The sequence below is a fragment of the Pseudochaenichthys georgianus genome, chromosome 6 (genome assembly GCF_902827115.2).
Source record: "Pseudochaenichthys georgianus chromosome 6, fPseGeo1.2, whole genome shotgun sequence".
Classification (NCBI taxonomy): Eukaryota; Metazoa; Chordata; class Actinopteri; order Perciformes; family Channichthyidae; genus Pseudochaenichthys; species Pseudochaenichthys georgianus.
The window spans coordinates 17,861,596-17,883,980 of record NC_047508.1 but is presented as its reverse complement, the minus strand read 5'-3'; the positions used below and the strand labels follow the sequence as shown (position 1 = coordinate 17,883,980).

Sequence of the window (22,385 nt, the reverse complement as noted above, 5' to 3'; positions counted from 1 at the left end):
GAGCCTGTACACCATTACTAAAACATTACAGTTCCATTGGGCCATTGCAAACTGTGTATCTTTCTTTCTCCTACTCATGCAGTCCTTACTCAGTGGAGGAATGGATGAAGGTATGTTCGTAGATCAGTGTCTCAGCGAAGCGGTAATCTGCTTGGCCCCTGTGCTACTCTGGCTTGGCAGATGGGACGGATATCCCTACCAGCCATCTGGACAGCCTGGCATGGACGAGAGGCGGCCGTGGCCTAGTGCAGAGTGAGATCAGAGGATTACTGTCCCCTGCACTGTCCCAACAGCGTAGCTATTTTTTACCGACATGTCAAATAATGAGAGTGCGACCCACGTGACCGGCCCTGACATCCATCAAGCCTGACATTTCATGTTGGAGCCCAATATGAGCTTGTATTGTACCAGTACAGGGGAGCTTAGAGACACGTAGGGTTTATGGATTTTAAATGGACATACATGTACATGTTGTCTCTTCAATGAATTCACTGGCTGATGCATTCTGGTCCTGCTGATGCTATGTGAGGCTATTCAGGTATTTAATGACCCACAGCCAATAAGTATCAATAAGGGCCCCTTATTTCTTTCTCAAACGTCTACCTTAGGTGTACGCAAAGCTTCCTACACAGCTCTCCATTTTTTTATTTTTTTTTGGGGAGTTTATTGGTCTTTAAACTCAAATCTCAATGTAGGCGTTGCCGCATCAATTAATGTTTTCCCACTATTGTAATGACTACATGCACAGGGTCAAGTGGCTGAGACCATGATGTGAGGAACAGGCACAAAAGGGTGCCTGTTATAATATAATAATAATAATAATAATGGAAAGAAAAACAAATAGTTATGTTCTGCATACGTTTCTCTTTGAGTTTAAATAGAAAACTAAGTAAACAAACATGAGGCTTGAGAGGAACACTGTGTTCCGCTTTATCCTCAACACACACTCACTGTGGAAGGGAGCTGGAGAGGGGAGGGAAAACACACCAGAGAGCCTGATGGAGGAATGTAAGGGAGGACATTGAAGAGGGAATGAGAGGGAGAAACTAGATGCGAGTGGAGGACCGCTGGTAGGATCACATGATTTGTGTTGTGATTATTTCTAGCATTCTTAAATATTTCTCAATGTGCTGTTTTACGGTTTATATCAAAATACTGTGACAAGTCATTTAACCATTCGAGCATATTGGCACTGGTGATGGCAATGTCGGTCCACCACGTTAGTCCAGACATCCATAATCCGCAGAGGATGAATCGTACTAACTAAATACAATATTGCTCTTGTGCCAACATGGGGGAAGGGGCATTCTTGGTTATTGGTCGAAAGTCTTGTAGTGGAACAACAACCATGCAACTTGGTACAAGCGTTCATGTTTCCCTCAAGGTTAATTTCCGTAATGTTTTCGATCCCGTGGCTTTTTCATATGCTGACATTCTCATCAACCGCAGCTGTATTGTGTGTTGAATGCTTACTAACTATGCTAACACGCGTTGTAAGATAGTGAACTTGAATGTACACTTTTGACAGCTTAAGTATTGGGATGTTAGCGTTGTCATTGGGAGTGTGTTAGCATGCATATACGATACTATGTTTTAGATCTAAGCAACAATGTGTCTAATCCTCACAAAGCTGCTAGCATTGTCAGCTTTTAAAATGGGAATACTTCAATCTTCTTTTGGTAAGCAGGGCTTCCAGTTCGAGTTTTTTTTATACAAGCAGTTGAAGGTGTTGTTGTCAAACTCAATCATTATGGGGAAAAAAGATCTGTTCCAGTATAATCTACTGTTTTTGTAGAAGAGACATTTCAGTCCAACCACCCACATGGAAAAGTTTTCATTATTATTATTATGTGAATATAAAGTATGCACAGAGTTTATATTTGACACCTAGGCCCTGATTGGCCTCTCCCACAAACTTGTCTCCAAGGAAGATGTGGAGTGATGATGATAAACTTCCCCTCAGGGTAACTGATGACTCACAGCTGCAGGTGGTGGATGGAAAACAGCAGAGGTGTCGGCATTGTGCGGAGGATTGTTTGCAAATGAGCTACTTTGGCAGAACAAGAGAGTGGGCAGAACTTTTTCAGCTGAGACAACCTCCACGGACCGCTGCCTCAAAGTCAGTGTCTGGCTGTTATACTTTCAGTTTAAATACATCTGGGTTCTTTTTTTTATTGCTTATGATCCTCCAGTTTCCCCTTTCGAGGTGAGGTGAAGACAATCCTCTCTGTTCTCTCTACTTATTTCAGGATAAACGACTTCTTTCTATCCTCACTTTATCCTATTTCGCATTTCTCTCTCTGTCTTCCAGTTTTCATCTCCAATGAAACGGCACATCTGGACTGGGGGCGGCATTTATTTTCAGCAGCATTTATGTCCCCGAACAGGAAGCTTCTTTAACAGAAAAATATCACCTCCTCCTCCTCCTCCTCCTCCTCCTCCTCCTCCTCCTCCTCCTCCTCCTCCTCCTCCTCCTGTCTCGTCCTAATGCACTCCAGAACTTGTTTATACCACATCAAGAGACACCAACCTCTGTGGCTGTTTGTCGCTGTGAGGTGAAACTTGCTGTGCATTGAAGCCAGACAACAGTGTGTGTGTGTGTGTGTGTGTGTGTGTGTGTGTGTGTGTGTGTGTGTGAGTGTGTGTGTGTGTGACAATTGATCCTGAAGCCGTTTCCTCTGCCTTTCATTTGTGTTGTTGCTTGTAAGAGGAGACATTCCACATGAAAGGAAGTGAATCAAAGGTTTTGAATGTTGTTCTGGTTTCTCCAAAGTACAATCATGAACATCCTCACCGTCACTAAGGGATAGGTCAATTTCCAAATGTGAAGATTTGCTACATTTATTTTCATTATTGCATGGTGAATTTAATATCTATGATATTTGGCTGTTTCCAAAAATATATAACAAAAAAAGATATATATTTCCTTATTTGGTGTAAGAAGAAGTAAAAGTCAAGTCTGTGGCAAAACGAAGGCTTGCCAGTTTATCATTTCGAAAAACTAGATATTCATTTTGTCACAATCTCAAAAATGAAATGGGGGGTATTTCTTATTTTTACAAGCACAGCAGTGGGTTCTGTGTCTTGATTGATTTCATCTCATTGAAGACAATAAATAAAAACAATCATGGCCTATTTTTCTTTTGTAACAAAGTCATTTTGATGTGAAACCCCCTCAATCCAACAGAGTCCCACCACATCAGGCTTTGTCAACAAAGTAAAATACACTTTTAATCTCAATCAGTCGGCAGATGAAACAGTTACATATAACTGAGTGAAACAGTCGTTCACAATCACGAACAAAGAATCTTGTGAAAAGTCCGTCTCTTAAGAACGTGAATATACTTACATTTTAGATCAGAGAGATTCAATAGAGTTTCTCAAAAGACTTGCACACTGTCTGTGTCTGTCATCCACAATTAAAGTAACTTTGTTCAGATCTAGGACTCCACTATTCCACTCTTGTTCCTCAATCGATGTCCGTCCGTGCGGCGCTCTTTTATCTGCTTTCTCTTCCCTCTATCAGAAGCTATTGCTCCCTTATCAGAAGAAGCACAGGATTTATACATTTTTAATACTGACGTCTCTCAAGCAGACACTACGGCAGAACTCCAGCTGCGCTTTGAAGCAAATGTTTGATGATTTGAATGTATGATAGTTTTTGAATTCAGAAATCTCAGCGGCATATTTGCTCAAGTAGTAGCTACACGAAAGCAGTGGAGCTTTAAAAAAATCAAAGCAATGCCTCTTCATCCTCTTTTTGTTTCTTCTCTTTACTGACAAAAACATTTTTGCACTGTTTTTCGGTTTCTTTGAGAAGATAAACGCACAAAGGTCCTGTTGGTGTTGGCAAACATATTTTCAATCCTATATCTACTGGGCCTGACGTGGGAGATTTTGTCCTGTTGCACCTGCAGCAGCAAACACTTCCTCTGCCCTCTGACTGCCCAAAGCCAGCCGGCACCTCGGCAGTGTGTACCCTCTTTCATCCTCACTTCTCATCCCACGGCCCCTTTCATCCATCAGTGGCCTCCGCTGTGTCCCTGCCAGGTCACATTCTGTAGCACTTAAAAGGCGCGAGGGAGGCTAAAGGCATTAGGATTAACTGTTCATGCAGGCGACGCCAAAGGTGCCAAGGTGAGCAATAAGTGTTGTCTCACGGATGATGGAATTTCCTTTGCTAAGCGGCAAACTTTGTGAGAGCTTAGCAAAAAATGATATTCCTTGAAGTGTTGCTGTGAGGATGTTCTGTACCTTTTCGCTCTACAGCCCACATAAACATGCTTTATTGACACAGGAAGCAGAGAAAGTGGGAGCACCCACTGGAGTCAGGAGAACTGGATTCAGCTTGAGAACTCCAACAGCAGCAGAATCTCACTGTAGTCTCCAGTGCGCATGAAACCTGAGCCGATCAGCAGGGTTGAAAGGGAGAGATAGCTACCATGTTGAACACATCAGGGAGGGAGACCTGTGGCGGTTTAGCTCCTGGCTCCTGGCAGGAGAGCCCCCTATAAAGCAGACCCATTAAAGCGCTCCTCCTACCCCGAGAAACCGGAGTTAATCAGAACCAGAGATTTGGATGGAACCACTCGCTAAACACCCGGACCACACTGTGCTGCTCCTGGATCCTGGAGCTTTAAAACAGTGGTGGAATGTGATGGAATACGTGTACCGAAGTACAATTTACAGTTTACCTATTTTCATTGTATGCTACTTAATACTTGTATTCCACTACATTTTGGTAACCAAAATGGTATTCAGAAAATCAATCGACTAAAAAATAAACATTGCCATAATGTTGGTTAAAGAATCCAGCAGCAGGATATAAAGAAACCAAAATGAAATCTACATTTACTAGCTTTGATACACAATAATGTTAACATACTTACAGTATAACCCATTCATATAATATATGTGATTCAAAAATGGGCCATAACACATAATGTCTACTAATCTCCGATAAGTAAGATTTTAAATACAGGAATTTTACTCGTAACAGCATTTTTACAATTTATTATTGCTACTTTCACTTCTGGGAAAGATTTTATGACTTCTCCCCAACAGTAGGGTTGTGACGTTTCCACCAACAATCCTATGTATTCGACAACACACACCGCAGATCTAGTGGCAAGTCACATGTGTTTTCGGCTTACATATTGGACCAGCTGTCTTTTTAGCTTCGGCGACATACATGGCAGCAGCTCTGGTCTGATAAACTACACATTACTGTTCAGTTGCATACGTGTCCTAAGATATACGGCTATGTTCATCATAGCTCTCTTCCATCCTGGTCTGTGTTTGACTTCATGAATGCATGTGTGGGCGTCTGCTACTAGGAAGGCCGTGCTTCCCCTGAAGCCGCAGGGGTCCAAGTCTGCTAAATAATCACTTTCCCAGCTCCCACATACGTTTAGCCACGTTGCATGCTACTACAAAGTCCAGTATTAAGAGACTAAGATATGGAGGTAGTTGGTATATTATATTTTTAAAGTGTGAAACTTCTTCAAAGGGCTTGAACAACAAATAACAATCTGAAATGGGGGACAAAAGGAGGGAACATTTGGAAACGAGAGGAAGTCTTCTAATTCAACATAAGAAATCCTTCTCGATAAAGACCAAAACAACCAATTCGTTCACTCGTCATCTAAAAATGTAGCAGGCAGCCCTACATTTGAAAAAAGTAATTTACAGTTACAGTTGTAAATAAAACAAAACCAAGGCAGATTTACGGAGCCCTGCGGCTTGTACTACGAAGCCGGATTTTCTCTTAGCGAGCTAACTTCAGGGAAAACTCTGGGTTTCCGGTCCTACGACGCTGGTTCACTTCTTAGTGGGCTAGATCTCCATGGTAACTTATGCTGAACGCCTAACCTGCTCCGGAGCAGAAAGTATCTCGTGCGAACGAGAAAGTATATCGTGCGCACAAATTAATAAAGCGTGGCCTCGTTTTATCTAAATTGATTTCGTTTGATTTAGTTCTCTCTCTATGAACCCCCCAGGGCTACCCGTACAGATTACTTGGGTAGGTAAACAAAAAAGACAATTGATCAGATTTGGTCTATGTATTACATTTACACAAGTTAAAGAGGACTTGTTGTCTTATACAGAGACACAAGCGACAGTCTCCTGTAATAGGTCCTGTGTTTGTGTCACACCAACATGACCTTTCTTTAAGTAGATTTCAGCAGACTTTACATTGTATTAGTAATACACAAAAATACCATAATAAGGGAACATAAATATCCTTCGAAAAGTAATTGTCAATTCAGTTTTGTAGTACGGGAACACATATGAGACCGAGCAGCAGAGGAGGGACTTCTCTATTGGGATGGGTGGAAGGATGACTGTTATTTATTTGTTCAGTTTGAAATCTGCAACATTTCAATCCAAACCCTCCTCCCAGCTTGTATATGTTTGTCACATGCCTGAGTGCATGCAGGGTGCTGTGGGAGTGAAGCGCTGCAGCCCTGTCCATCCGGAGGAGGCCAGAGGCCAGCAGGTTTCTCTGACATAGGCAGGAAGCCTCTGGACCTCCCCAGGATGTAGCTGTCAGCTGATCCCCCTCTGGGAAGAGGAGGAGACGGCAGAGGAAGAGGAGGGGAGAGGAAGAGGAATTGGCAGGTGTGGATGGGACAGGAGACTGGGGGTTGGGGGCTCTTGCTGGCCGATGGTGACATTGGGGTGGTCTGTTATACAGATAAAAGAACCCCCTCTCTCTCCTTCAGTCTCCCTCCATCCTGTAAGAGCTGATTTGCAGCTGTAGGCTCCTGTAATGCATTTCAGAGAAGAAAGTCAGAAAAGGACTTACTGTAACCTGCGCGCACATGTCCTGTGTGCACACTTGTCTCCTATGACTTCATGCAGCACTGAATAAAGGCCGCTACATGACAGAAACTCAACACCAGTCCTTTAATGATGAACACCTCTCGTGCTATTTATAGCAAGAGCTCAGTGTATAGGTTCCACATGTTCACTACATCACTTTCTGCTGGTGGTGTAACGTCTGCGTGTGATACAGCTGGATGACCTTTCACCTTTCACCCCACCTCTCTCATTCACGTAGAAAAGCAGCGCACACACAGGACAGAGCCTTTGTCTTTTTTCTACATCTGCCATACAAGATGGAGTCCAGATCTGCTGTGTCTTTGAACTGCATCAACTATCACTGGAGTTGACAGCCGAGTGTTGAAACGTTCTTTGAACTGGCACTGTGACGTGATATCAGCCGCAGATGGTGGTAACCTACTTTCTTTTTGTGATAACTTGAAAAATAGCACAGGTCTCACCGGACGTCCATATGGAGCATTCCTTACCGAGTGTCGATTTCAACCTCGTTAAATTGGTTGTGTGTTTCTTTTTTGTTTTATTCTATGCATCACTTACAGCCTGTTTTGTTACAGTGTTGAAGTCGGTTTCTCTTCTCGTGCGTCGGTTTCTCTTCTCGTGCGTCCGCCCTGCATGAATGGTGTTTAGGAAACAGAGAGAACAGGAAAGGCAGAGCAGGCAGGGAAGAATAGAGGGATATCCCCTTACAGGGTTCCCTCCTTTTCCCTCCAGGATAGAGGCGGTGAGAACTTCGGAAAGGGTGGGGGGATGGTAAATCACACCACCTGTCCACACACAAACCTGTGCACATGCGTTCCAAAAAATCACATGTGAATACAAACACAAGCGTGCATGCCTCCGCTCTGAGGCCTGTCTGCTGCTGAGAGGTCCTCTCTCTTTCCCTTTGTGTGTGTCTGTGTTTGGCTAGAGACCCTCAGATTAGCCCTATGTGGCCCAGATTACAACCAGATCAGTGCTGGCACATATTACACCAGCCTGTGAACCTTCATTGGGACAGTGCGCCAGCCTGGGCTTTAGGGGCTGACAAACCCATGTAATTACACTTCTGTGGCGAGGAGAAGTACAGTCACTGATTTACACAAGCTGTTGTTTATACTGTTGTGGTGTGAGTTACGCACGCAATCCCGGAAGTGTCAAAAGGATAAATGCATGTTTTGTGAAGCGGGAGCTGGGAGTGGAAGGTTTTAGTTTACTCTGTCACATTTGCTTTCCCCAAACAAATGTGACTTTTTGGGTCTGCTTTTACATTCAGCACTCTTCCCCCTAGTGGCTGCAAAGGGAAACACACACGAGGGAAACGCACACGGATGAATCCATCTGACAGTACAGGAATAAACCTTGCAAAAGGCTCTCTTGATGACGTCGCATCTGTAGAAAAACATATTTTTCAATCTGCAATTTGAAAGGAAAACCTCTTATGTAGTGGCTGATAATTTGTTTGTTTCATCCAAGGTGCCACCAGGGACGTCGGCTCAGCTCTGACTAGGATGTGCATGCGACACCGCAGCATTGAGACAAAATTACGCCACTTCACCAAGTAAGTGTCACTGGCTTCCCCCCCTCCATTGCAATTTTCGTACCTCTCTTACTCCGAGAGGATTATTTTGATCCGAGATCCCATCCCTGCTGACCTCCCTCTCTGCCACTCTTCACGGAGTGTTTTTGCGCCATGGATGGAAGTAAAGCTATTTGTTATGCCTCTCACTCGCTCTTCTCACACTGTGCCTCCTTGTCACTGCAGTGCTCTTATGGAAGGCCTGGTTACGCCTCTTCAGGACAGAATAGAGGAATGGAAGAAGACAGCCAATCAACTGGACAAAGACCATGCCAAAGGTGAACAACATGGAAATACAAACTATAAATACGTGTGTGTGAGAACTGTACATTTGACAGGAGCTGACATTTTCCTTGGTTGCTCTACGCAGAATACAAGAGGTCTCGTCAGGAAATCAAAAGGAAGTCGCTGGATACCATAAAACTCCAGAAAAAAGCAAGAAAAGGTGAGAAAACACTTCCCACTATGGCAAGAATGTGTAATTTATCAACCTCCCACACCTTCATCGACATTTTAAGGCAGATATTAATGAAGTATGCTGTGCTGCTGGTCTACTTTCTGCTCTAATGGTTCAGATTAAACTGGCGACATCTAGAGTGTAGCATCAGATATGACAACTCAACCAAATCATAATGCCTGGCACAATTTCAAAAGCTCCTTTCTAGCTTTGGGTGATTTACAGCTTCTACCTCATAAATCAAATAAATGATCTTCTTTCCTGGCTGTTTGCATTAGCCCCTGCTGGATGTAATTAAACGCCTATTTTCATCCAGGATTTACTGCAAGCCAGTAGTACGGTCTGGTCATAAACATGCAATGTGCCCTGATGTGATACAGCTAACATTGCCTGTTCTTCTGTCTCTCCTCCCCTGCCTGTCCCTGCAACCTCTCCTCTATTTCTTTCTGGCTATTTCCCCTGGCTGTAGAGCTTCTAGGTATGTCTGCTGTGCTCCATGACATAGTTTTTAAAGGCATTGTAATACTTTTTTTAACAAACTGCCAGTAAAAAAACGGTGTTTTCTTAGCATGTTTTGTTTAAGAAAAGGAATTGTTTGACATTTCGAGAAATTGGTTTATTGAATTTCCTGCAGAGAGATGAGAAGAGGATAGCACTCTCCACTGAATGCTAAAGAGGCTACCACCAGCAGCCTTTTAGATTGGCTTTAAACAAAGGCTGTAAACAGGGGGAAACGGCTACCCTTGCTTGAGTAACAAAACTACCAACTTTTTTATATTTCACAAAATAATCTAATTAATCTCTTTTTTTATTCATACAAACAAATTGAATTGTACAAACTACATAGTGCTATGTTAGTTAGTTAGCTAGCTTGCTCCTGTTCCCTGTTATTAGTCTGTATGCTAACCTAAGCTAACGAGCTGCCCAATGTAGCTTTATGTTTTGATTGCTGTCTTCTCATTTAACTCTCGAAAAGAAAGCAACTTTCCCCAAATATCTAACATTGAGTATTCTTTTACCTGAACTTGAAACTCATTGTCGAAATCCAAACATTGAAGATGTAAGTTATATATGTAAATAAACAGGCTTAGGTCATGGCAGGAATAGAACAGGTGTTCCTAATGGCATTACCGACAGCTCTGTTCTATTTAAGTATCCACAATGCAGTGCAACAGGACCCTTAAACTGAAGCAGCTAAATGGTATTTCTTTAGCCATCATAAAATGTATCACTCATTCAAATGCAGCCTTTCAACTCTCTAAAAGCCTCTTAATAAAGTAAGAACTGCCAATTTTTGGCAAAGTATCTCTTAGACAATCTTTCATTCCTCTCAGTAATTTTAGCGTCTTTGTCTTGAACTGACATTTGGCTCCCCTTAGCTAAGTGCTAAAAAACACTCCCAGAGACCTAAACTTTGGTTTTAAGGGCCTATTAATTAGCAAGCTGTCATTCTCATGGGACTCTTAATTTAATCAGTGTCATAATACGCTGGTGCTCTGCAATATTAGCCAATTCAACTGCTATTTCTAAAACGCATAGAAGGTGCCAGTCAAAGTATAAAAGACAATAAGACTGTTGGAATAACTATGATATAAGAAACGTAGCAAAAACCAAATCTGTGCAATCGTTTTCTACATAAGCTGATGAAAGATATTTTTTTTCTTCAGTTGGACTATAGACATTTTATAAAGAATAAAACATGGAGTAGACATCTGGACAGGGGTCTTGTTTAGTACAGAATATCTGCAGACAAAAGTATTTTTCTTACTTATGTTTTTCAAGTTTATAGATAGCTACAATGAGGGCATTGTTTAAGATTAAACCAAAAAATGGTAAGATATATCAGGTGTTTTTTTCTGGCAGAGTAATTGACGCCATCAGTGACAGAAAATATGGCATCTCCATTTTCATTTTCATTGCAACCTTTTATTCTTTTGCCTTCCGTCATCCATCATCTAGTGTCATTGTGGTTTGCAATCACGAATAACTCTTTAGACATTCTCTTAACATCCATTTCAGGACATTCAAGTCACCACCAGTTGTTTTGCATCAGTTCACGATTGTTGACATGTTTCAGCGTCCACTCATTCCCATGAACATGAATCACTTGAGTGTAATGTTTGTCAGTGTGTTGACCTCCAGTACACAGCAATGTATCATTATGTGTTCTAATCATCTCGTTTTGTTTTACTCTTTCCCTCCTCCCTGACCTATGTCCACTTTACTTCCTTCACATCGTTATCACCCGCCCCTCAATTTCTCAATCTCTCTTCATTCCTCCTCCTCTCTTATCTTTCTTTATTCAACCCTCCTCACATCTTCCCTCCCTCCGCCCTCCCCTCTTCTGTGTGTCTGCACCCTTTGCTTTGCATTTTAATAGGCCGGGGTAACTTGCGCCCCCAGCTGGACAGTGCCATGCAGGACGTGAGTGACATGTACCTGCTGATGGAGGAGACGGAGAAGCAGGCGGTGCGCAGAGCCCTGCTGGAGGAGAGGGGGCGTTACTGTACTTTCATCACCCTGCTGCAGCCTGTGGTGGTGAGGAACATTTAGACTTCACCTCGCGGCTGTAAATACATGTTTTGCAGATGTGGGAAGTAGTGGTGTACAAATACTTCGTTGCTGTACCTAAGTACATTTGTCTGGTAACGTTACTTTACTCCACTACTTATTTTTCTGATTACTTTTTACTTTTCTTTCATACATTTTTAACACAAATGCCTGTACTTTATACTTCTTACATTTTCAAAACAGGCTCGTTACTTAAGTTTTAATCTGTCTTTGGAGGCAAGATCATTATTATTTAGAGTCATTGCGTGCCTTTTTTCACACGATCCGTGTATCCATCATTTCCTGGTCTTCTCTAAAGAAGAGGGACCAATGGAAACGTTGTCATGTTGCCGTTGTTCAGCATCAAAACGTTCATTAGCTAACAATGACATTATTGTTCTATTCATATGAAGTGAGGTCAGGTACTCTTTAAAACAGCTGGTAGTTATGGGTACTTTTTACTTAAGTACATTTCGAAGCCCATACTTCTTTACTTTTACTTGAGTAAAGTATGTGTGTACTTTGCCATCCCTGATGTTTTGCTTTGTTGCTGATGTAGTCTCCGTTTAATTTGACCCATCCTGTTTCCCCCTCCAGAATGCAGAGATAGCCATGCTGGGAGAAATAACACATTTACAGCCAATTGTTGATGACCTCACTTTGCTGACTGAAGACCCCCACAAGCTGCCACCCGCCAGTGAGCAGGTAAGGGCCGATAACGATTCTACCGATGCTGCTGCTACACTTATTATCTGACATGCACAGATGGGCAGGTTATTTTGATCCAAATCAAATCCACTTTGTGTGATTACAGTTCACAGTTTTAATGAGTCTGTTGATTCTATCCTTTTATAATAACGACCACTAGGATCAAAACAAACACATAATCGATCCAACAAACAATTATTTGTGGTATAACAAAAGCCTTACACAACATATTTTGTGTCAGGGAGAAGTTCAGATTTATTTACTCTTGTGTTTTTATTTAATTTAACTAAGACTATAGACGAGGCTATTATTCCACTAGAGATAAATGACGGTGTCCCTGGTATATTATATACAAAAATAGCTCCTATGCCTTGGAGCATAATATGCGTGGCTATATGCTCGTGAAAAAAGTTACTAACACATAATTATATTATTAACTCCTGATTGAGTAACACTTGCTTAAAAATACAATGCTTAGCTGTTTCAGGAAATTATAAAGCCTTTTCTGAAATCGACATACCTTCCCTATTACGATTGCACCACACCATGGCTAAACCGAGTGATTTAAAATGAATTCTTCCCCCTTGAGCACAGCTTGTCGAATAACCTTTTGGGGAGATGAGGATACAAGTCCCAATTAGCATTTGTTGTATTACTATTTTAACAATTACACGTATATATCATCACCATATGATTATGTGTTGCCGCAGGTCATCCGGGACCTGAAGGGCTCCGACTACAGCTGGTCCTACCAGACCCCCCCTTCCTCCCCAAGCAACACAGGCTCCAGGAAGAGCAGCATGTGCAGGTATAAACACACTCGTATACACACACCCACCCCTTGTTGCTCTTTGTTCTCTGTTCAGCGTGCATTGTTTCATATACCATGTCAGGTGTGTTGCTACGGGCGGATTATTATTCATGCTGGATCTGAGCTGTCATGTTGTTTTGAGTAAACACCTATGCACAGTCTTGATTTCAACTCTGTTATTACACCAAAAAGCAAAGACAAAAGTGCATAAAGTATGTCATGAATACAGGTGCTGGGGACCCCCTCCCCCCACCACTACAGAGCCACACTATCAGTGACAGGCGACACGCACTACACGGTGTATCTCGCCAGCTTCTCCGCTCGTGCTCGTGGCAGATTTGCACTTCTCAAGCTTCTTACAGCCAGATTAGCTCCAAAGCTGTAAAACATTACAGCCTGACAGCCGTGATCCTAGACGAGAACCAAGTTTTACATATTTGAAAGTCTAAGGAAGGAAAATGTGGGTCAAAAGAGCTTTTTGGGTCAGGAGCGGAGATTCTCTTCACATATAAACCCTTGAATTGTTCAGTTAAAGGAACATCAAGCCTCGAGTCGCCCTGCTTTAATGTTACGGTTCTGACATAACATCACTGATATCTTTGCCGATTAACACAGCTGCATCTTTTTTGTATTCTACATGTATTGTCAACGCAGCCACTTAAAGGAATGACGCAAAACCGGCTTGACCGATGTCAATGTTTTAGTTAATAATCATAATAATAAATTGTATTTCTATAGCGCTTTAGTTCATCATTAAAAACCTTTTTCATACCAAAGCGTGTCATGATTCAGTTGTGGGGGATTTTCAGTGGTATATGGAAATTCAAAAGAAGTGGCCGTTTATGTGCAGACCTACTTGGTTCTCCATCTGTTTCTGATCCAAAGGCAAACGCAATGAAGCAAAACGGAAGAAACACAAGCTCTCGGAACGCTTATTAAAAGACACAGATGAGAGAGAAAGGGGCATAAGGACAGTGTAATGAATCATTTATAGTTATTTAATTTGTCATATTTAGTTAGCATTCTTCCACGAGCCTCATCCCAGGGGAAAAAGATTAAGGAGAAGTGATAACTTCAGATCAATTCCGGAGGGAGAGGAGGAGGAGGAGGAGGAGGAGTGGGGGAGAAGTACAGAGGGAAGGTGAGACGCATATGTTGCACATTTTCAAACGCGTGGGTGACAAAGAGAAGCAACGCTGAGTGAGAATGACAGAGCAGGAGACACAAAGCGAAGACGGATGTTAATGTTCAGAGGGAAGGCAAAATCAAAAGAAGGGATCAATGCACCAAAATTAGAAGAATGGCATAATTTTGAATGTTCACTGCCTTCCCGATCCCAGCTTTTGCGATACATTTTTCATGGAACTTGTTATGCTCTTTTGCACTGGCCTACACATAAATCTCCCTGTAACACGTTTCAGAACAAAGTAAGGCGAGGGAAATGATGAAATATTCATCATGATCCTGTTTCACATTCATATTGTATGCTTTTATGGAAGATTTACGATGCTCACATAGACTCAAATCAAACAAGGGGAACATGTGAAATAAAAAAGGTATGCAGGCATTTACTCTGGCATAATTTAGAACAAACAACACGTTAAAAGGCAGTGATTTGTCTTTATTCCTTTAATGTTGATCTGACTGTTTCCATGCTACATGAAAATAATTGCCTCATAGCACAGGGAAACAAAGTGAGGTGAGAGTCAGTTTTGTCCCACAGAGATCAGCATGGTAACTGAATGCAAAGCACTGTCATCACTCAGCATAGGAAGGCATGAGGGGGCTTTTCTTTTGAGAAGACAAAGATGCATCATTCATTTTCCATTTGAAACCCAAATAAGCAATCGCAGCTACAGTATGGGGCCAAACCGTATCCTTGCTTAGACAAACTGATAGCGGCCATGACGGACATCCTTTCACATTAAAATAGTTCCCTGTGGTCCAAAGGGCTGCATTCAAAAACACATCAAAATAATTCTCAAACCCAAAATCAAAAATGTGCTGCAAGCCATAGCCGCGCCCATGGTCAGACCCTCATTATGAGATACGATAGGTGATTGTTTTAACATTTAACACGATAGTTGATTGGTTTAACATTTTTAAAATGTATGTTGCATCTTCAAACCGCTGTGCCTCTTCAAAGATAAAGTGTTCTTATTATTGACACATGTATGCGCCTCTATGCTGGAAAACACAGAAATGCAAAACAACTCTTCATTTTGTTTGTGCCATTTTAATGCGGCATATGATAAAACTAACTGATACATAAAAGGGAAATACAAATGCCTTTTTCCCTTGTTAGATTTCATTTAGTCAATAGAAATCCTCCATTTATCGAAGTGATGACTCATTAGATGAAAACATAAGAGGAAAATACAAATGTCGATGTATTTCTTGGTGGATTTGTTTTTATTTGGTTGTTATCAATACTCCATATATTTTGAGTTTAAGCTCATGTGTTATCCTGTCAACAGCATTCTCCAGATGCCCTCTGCAGGCGCCCATCGGCTCAGCAGCGTCTCCTCCCACGACTCGGGCTTCGTATCTCAGGACGCCAACACCCACTCCAAGCCTCCGTCACCCATGCCCTCTGACATCGCCAGCCAGGTAGCGAACTCAGCCATAAAACTGAACTTTATTCTCCAATCAGGGGAGACTGGGGGGGATTATGTCGGCCAAACCAGCAACAAATCAGACTTCCTCTAAATCCCTCAGGCCAAACACACAGAAACACACCACTTTATTGTCAGTGTCGATCTACTACCATTCTCTATACTCTATATAAGATCAATCCTTTTCCATTGGGCATCTTCAATCTTGTCATGTTTGCATTTCAGACAAAAACACATCGGTCTCAATGCGAGAATACATTTTTTCCCCAAAGCCAGAGAGCTTATGGAGTTTTGCTGAAATGTAGAATTGTTATCCTCCAGACTGATAGTTATTCTGACTCTCACGGTCCGAACAGAGTGCAGAGTGCAGAGTACACTGGGCACCAGCTGATGCAATGTTCTTTTCTGAATAAATGATCTTAGAGGCTACTTTATTTTCAATATAGGCTATGGTCTATAGATCCCCTCAGAGACCAACATACCTCCCTCCTCCTAAAGCTCATCAACACTCTTCTCCAACTCTCACCCTCTTCCTATACATCTCTCATCTCTCACTCCTACCTTTCTCTCCGCTCTTCCTCTTCCCCTTCCCCTTCCACTTTGTTTTTACTCCATTTTCCATTTCCCAGAAATCAACCAGCTCAGCCTCCTCAGAGGCTTCAGAAACCTGCCAGTCTGTCAGCGAGTGCAACTCTCCCACGGCGGTTAGTACTGCATGAACCAATCTACTTGCTTTATTGAACACACACACATGCAGTCACACACACAAGCACTGTGCCATGCATTTCACCCGGTGTTATCTATAGCTTTAAGAGGCCTGCAGGCTCTTCCTGACAGCCACAGTCTATCCATGGATGTTGAGCACTCTGACTTGTCTGTCCGTTCTGCAGTTTGGCTCATGCTCATCCTTCGGTACCTTCCGCCCTGCTTTCTCACACACTGGCACCATCAGACCTCTGTCTGTCATACTTCCTGCGTCCCCCACATTTAACCACTCCCCCGGATCCAACACCCCCTCACCCACATCAAAGATTCCTAGCTGGAAGGTTTGTTTTCATTTGCAATTTAACTTTTTTTTTTCTTTCTTTTAAAACTTTGTTGCTTCTTTGCCTCTTGTGATTTATTGCCTTCATGCACATCGATAAGCAACTAGATTAACCTCACAGTCACCATTTTGCTGTTGCTCATCAAGCTCAGTTTAGCAATATTTGCTAAACTGAGACCGCTTTATCATTCAACAACACTGGCATAGCTTGGTGCCCATGTCTACATCTGCATCTAACCAGTTCATGAGCCAAACCAGCAGTTTCTGTGTTTAACTGGATTGCACGACTGTTGGGCGGCAAACCCTGAAGAGAGGCGCATATTTAGGACAGTCTTCATTATTCTGTCTGCCGCTGCAGGACTGGGCCAAATCCTGCGAGCCATCACTGGCCAGCACTCTGCAGCGTAGGAGGGAGTCTATGGATAAGATGAGAGAACTGGAGGCTCCGCCCAGTCCACTGGGGTATTCTGGGATGCATCCCGATGATCCACACCGAGCAAGAATGGGCCCAGGAAGCATTGCAGCCAAGGTAAGAAGTCCTCATGGAGTAAAAATGTAAATGTCAGTATATAAATGTGCCCACCTTTTTAGAATGTTGTGAACTGCATATGTAAATGTGTGCTAATCTTTATGTATTTTCTGTGTGTGTGTGTGTGTGTGTGTGTGTGTGTGTGTGTGTGTGTGTGTGTGTGTGTGCGTGCGTGTGCGCGCACTTCAGCATGGTGAGGCTCACTCTCCGGCAGCCAGTACTCTGGCCATGGTCCTGACCAGAGGCCTCAGTATGGAGCAGCAGAAGAGCAGCAGGGACTCTCTGCAGTACTCCAGCGGCTACAGCACCCAGACCAACACCCCATCCTGCTCCGAGGACACCATACCCTCCCAAGGTAACCCGTCCTTAACAGTTCTTCAGGGTCAAACATACATGGTTAGGCCAGTCAGGATGTTTACGTTATTCACAAATCGCACGGTATTTGAAATGTTCTTATGGATGAAAATGTCATTGCTCTTTCTAAGGGTGTACTTGCATCATTAAGCTTTTATATAATCATATTAATGCCATCAAATATTCCTGAAATAACAGTAAGATTGTTATCGCAATAGTTTTCTTGGACAATACATTGTCTTTATACATTTCTGAAACATACTTGTGTATTTTGAACAAGATATGATTTCTTCAAGATATCTCCCTCAAACAAAGTTGTTTTCTGTGTTCATTATTATGCAGAGGAAACATATAGATGCTCATGACTCACTGTCACCTCAGGTTCGGATTATGAATGCTACTCTCTCAATGGGGATGCTGACAGCGAAGGACAGGCAGACTTTGACAAGTCCTCCACCATCCCACGCCACAGTAACATCGCTCAGAGCTACCGCCGCATGATCCAGACCAAGAGGCCTGCCAGCACCGCAGGTCTGCCTGCAGGTAAGACCCTGCAGGGCACTACAAACGGTGCAGGGGGGAGCAGCTCCGCAGTCATCACCTCAGGGACGGCCACCATTCGCCGGACGCCATCTTCCAAAACTGGGGTGAGACGGACGCCATCCACAACTGGCCCCATTCCCATCCGGCCCCCCATCGTGCCGGTTAAGACCCCCACAGTGCCAGATTCCCCGGGCTATGGCAGCCCGTCACAGTACCATGCCGGCAGCGAGGAGTTTCTGTACGGTGATGACCCAACTGCTGGTGACTACATGAGGGCTTCTCCAAAGCGGATGAGCCTCCCCGATACAGCCTGGGGCTGTGGAGGAGGGGCGGACAGGACCCTTTACACCCAGCAGGCCCTGGGCATGGCTGCCCACAACGCTGAGGAAGATCCTCAGCTCGCTGCCAACCGCCACAGCCTGGTGGAGAAGATAGGGGAGCTGGCAGCCAGCGCAAACGCCCTCGGTGAGGGGAACTTCTCTTTCCACAGCCCACTGCCAGGGGATCCGGCTCGGTGTGTGCCGCAGGAGCCGTCCTCCACTACCCAGGAGGACAAGGATATGCTGGTGTCGATACGCCGGGGAGTGAAGCTCCGCAAGTCAGTGACTGATGACAGGTCGGCTCCCAGGTTCTTTCGGTAGCTGTCGGAGAAGAAGGCTGTGAGGAGGCAGCCGTGGTGCCCTTATTTCAAACTGAAGCTTTGTAGTGAGATGAGACAGCACTCATGTGACACATAAACTGAGGTACAAGTTATAAAGAGGATGTAATGTGGTGAATGAAGGCAAGTTCACAGAGTAAAGAGTGGACAACGTTAAGTCAATTAATGTCTTGTATGTATTGCGTACGTACAAAGTAATCCATATTCTTTTGGTTTTTATTCTTCTCTTTTGTTATTGTCTGTGGGCTTTGTGGCTGTGCTCTCTGCTCCCTGTGTGACTGCTTGTTTCAGCCCAGTTTGTTCCCTATTGCCCCAGTGATGAGGATGTCACTGCTGTAGAGATCGAATGCTTTGTGTCTTTGTTTTTCTTGCTCTTATGATTATTATAATATTGTGCATTTCTTAATTAACAAAGGACGCCTGTCAGTAAAAAGTGATGGGCACAGTGCTCTGTGAGCCTGTTTGTATGTTGTGTTTCTCATCATTACTGTACAACTACCGTATTACTGTTTTTGTTTAATAAGATGAGTAGCAGCTGTGTAAGTCATGTAAAATAGAAGCAATATGGCAGTGCTTTTATTGCTGTACTGTACTGTCAATATATTCTGCAATTAAACAGGCTTTTTATTGTTAAATTGCTTGATTGTCTTTGTCGAAAAGGTATACAGAAACTATTTCATCCATTGTGCCCACAATGCAGACAATTTCTTGGTTTTAGGTATTCACCAAATTCATTTCAAACCTTTATTTATACAGATAAATCCCATTGAGATCATTGATCTCTTTTTCAAGGGAGACCTGCTCAAGTAGTTCCACATGAAACATAAAAACATAAATAGAACAACAAAAGGACATCATACAGCATCATTTACATAATTATCCACATAAACAATAGCTTCCGATTCACTACCAAATTGTATTAGATTACCAATATATGTAAATTTATTTTTCCATTTTTTAAATTTTCATCTCTTTAGATTTATGTAACTATCATTTTGTATTAGAAATGCATTCCTTCTGAGCTTTCTCTACCTCACAATTTATACTGCACTTAAACTAAGTATGTTATGATTTGTGTATTTGTGTACATTTTGTACTGTTATCTTTATTTTCCCAGCGGTCTGTGTGCGGTTGTTTTATCTGAAACCCAATTCAATTAGTTTTTCCTGGTAATTTTCTGCTCAATTCTATATAACATTGCATGCAGTTGTACTATACAACACTGCACTGAAAACAGAGGGGGGCGCCAGAGCCCCTTCACTGTGGCCGAGCTAAATGGCGTTAACAGGAAACAGAAATGTAAGATATCAACATTACGGTCTCAGTAGAGAGACATTTGGCTGGCTGGAGAGATGAGCGATACATGTGATGAAGAAGAAAGAAAGACGGTAAGCACGTCTCACAGTTCACAGCCTCCAGAACAAACCACTTTCATGTTACACCATGTGCACCAACAAGCTAGCATACTCTTGTTTCAAAAGCACAACAAACATGGCCAAAACTGCAGGCTACCTCTTCACATTAATGACGTCAATTCCAAAAATAAACATTTTACGTAAACTGCCCCAGAGATTATATTTTGCAACAGTAGGCTATATAGTCCACATTATAGGTAGAAGGGGGGGAAAGGTGGAAGAAGTACTCAGTTCTTGTATTTAAGTAGGTACCAGAGAAGAAATACTCTTTTATAAGTGAAAGTCCTGCATTCAAAATGTTATTCAAGGACTTAAAAACGTGGATGACCTTAAACTTTTTGATGTTAAACACGACCAAAACTGAAGTTATTGTACTTGGCCCGAAGAATCTACGAAATAAATTATCTAAAGATATACTAACTATGGATGGCATTAATTTGGCCTCCATTTCATTTCATTTCAAACCTTTATTTAACCAAATTGATCCAGTGAGACTATGAATCTTGGTGTTATATTTGATCAGGATTTATCCTTTAACGCCCAATTAAAATCAATTTCAAGGACCGCCTACTTCCATCTACGTAACATTGCAAAAATCAGGCATATTTTGCCTCAAAATGATGCAGAGAAACTAGTCCATGCATTTGTTATTTCTAGGCTGGATTATTGTAACTCTTTATTATCGGGGTGTACCAAGAAGTCAGTCAAGTTGCTTCAGCTGATTCAAAATGCTGCAGCTCGTGTACTAACCAGAGTTAGGAAAAGGGACCACATTACTCCTGTTCTGGCTGCCTAACCCCCTGATCCCACCAGAAGCGTCTACGCTGCGCTGCGACCTCCTCCTGCGTCATAACCCACCAGGCGCGTTTCAAACGTTGCGGAAGCGGAGCGTCGTGTGTGCAGCCTCGCAGTTGTTGATTTTGGAATATTTCCTGGAAATTTGTACTTCTACAAGTAGTAGGCTACGTAGTTAAATGGTTTATGTTTGTGTCTGTTTAAATCGTGTTTATTGTTGTTATTTCCTATTTTGTTGTGTTGTAGACTACAGACACAGTTAATAATAATTGTAATATTGTGGTGACCACCTATTTAACCACTGGGACATAATTCATACTTGGAACTACAGTTGCGGTTATTGTTCCCACACGGACATGTTATGGGTTACCTATAAATAGGTGTGCCCTCTTGGCTCTCTCTCTTGTCGACCCGGGCTGCGACCCGACAACATGTCCTTTGCAGCTTGTAAATAAATTGCTATTCTTGCACCTTCCTTGCACCGCCTCTGACTCCATATCTCTCGGCACTACACTGGTGACCCCGACAAGTCTCGAGAAGTTTCCGGGACGGACCCGAACACGGCAAAAGGAACTCATGTTTCTTTCTCGAAATGCCGGGGATTTATGGAATCGTCCGTGGCTGCCACCGGCACGCGGACTGAGGCTCGGTGCGCGCCCCGCAGAAGAGCTGGGGACGTTGCTCGCCGTTCCTGCATCGGCTTTCCAACCAGCAGGGGGACGATGCACGACCTGCTGGGTCGACCAGCAAACCGATTGCTACCTCGTGGGCTTGTTTCTTCGGGGCGTGCGGCTGCACGTCCTGGCTGCGCGGGCTGACGGCGACTAGCGGCTAACCACGAGGGGCTAACGACGGCTAGCAGCTACCCATGGCAGCCAGCTGACGGCTTCCGGCTAGCGGCCGTCGACACCAGCTAACAGCTAACCACTACAGCTAACGGCTAGCAGCTACCGACGGCTAACAACGACAGCTAACAGCTAACAACGGCTAACAGCTAACGACAACTAGCAGCTACCGACGGCTAACAACGGCTAACAGCTAACGACAACTAGCAGCGGCAGCTAACGGCTAGCAACTAATGACGTGTTGACATCTGACTGTTAACAATTTTTTTTCCGGTGGAGGTTCGACCAGCCGGTTGACCTCATGTGGACACTCTCATTTTTTTTCACCACCTCGACGGCGGTTCCAGACGCCACTCACGGTATCATCGACGCTTGGGTGGCGCACTCCTGGACCCCCTCTCGCCTCGACAGTTCCGGACGTCGCCCATGCTCCATCGGCCCATGGGTGGCGCGCTCCGGGACCCTGTCTGGCCTCTCCTGCTTCCCGGTGATGCCTCAGCACCTGCTGAGGACTTCATGCCCGCCGCCGCGGCACGTCTGCCTGCGGCCGGGTTGTGCTCCTTCCTCCCGGGGGGACTGCTCCTGTCTTCCGGGGATACCTCGACGCCTGCCGAGGACTTCATGCCCGCCGCCGTTGTGCGTCTGCCTGCGGCCGGGTT

General features: G+C 43.4%; 1 protein-coding gene across 2 annotated transcripts in view; it reads left to right on the top strand.

The window, feature by feature from the left end:
• Positions 1–19,306, top strand: part of mtss1la (MTSS I-BAR domain containing 2a) — a 29,627-nt gene extending 10,321 nt beyond the window's left edge. The window contains exons 4-15 of one of the 2 annotated variants that reach the window (XM_034085253.2): positions 8,299–8,383; positions 8,588–8,679; positions 8,772–8,846; positions 11,239–11,396; positions 12,006–12,113; positions 12,827–12,924; positions 15,405–15,537; positions 16,172–16,246; positions 16,433–16,588; positions 16,946–17,116; positions 17,306–17,471; positions 17,852–19,306. In XM_034085253.2, coding sequence (XP_033941144.1) covers positions 8,299–8,383; positions 8,588–8,679; positions 8,772–8,846; positions 11,239–11,396; positions 12,006–12,113; positions 12,827–12,924; positions 15,405–15,537; positions 16,172–16,246; positions 16,433–16,588; positions 16,946–17,116; positions 17,306–17,471; positions 17,852–18,654 — 2,120 coding nt within the window. In that variant the 3' untranslated portion in view covers positions 18,655–19,306. The remainder of the gene's footprint in view (positions 1–8,298; positions 8,384–8,587; positions 8,680–8,771; positions 8,847–11,238; positions 11,397–12,005; positions 12,114–12,826; positions 12,925–15,404; positions 15,538–16,171; positions 16,247–16,432; positions 16,589–16,945; positions 17,117–17,305; positions 17,472–17,851) is intronic. The other variant, XM_034085256.2, reaches the window with a different exon arrangement.
• The last annotated feature ends 3,079 nt before the right edge of the window (positions 19,307–22,385 follow it).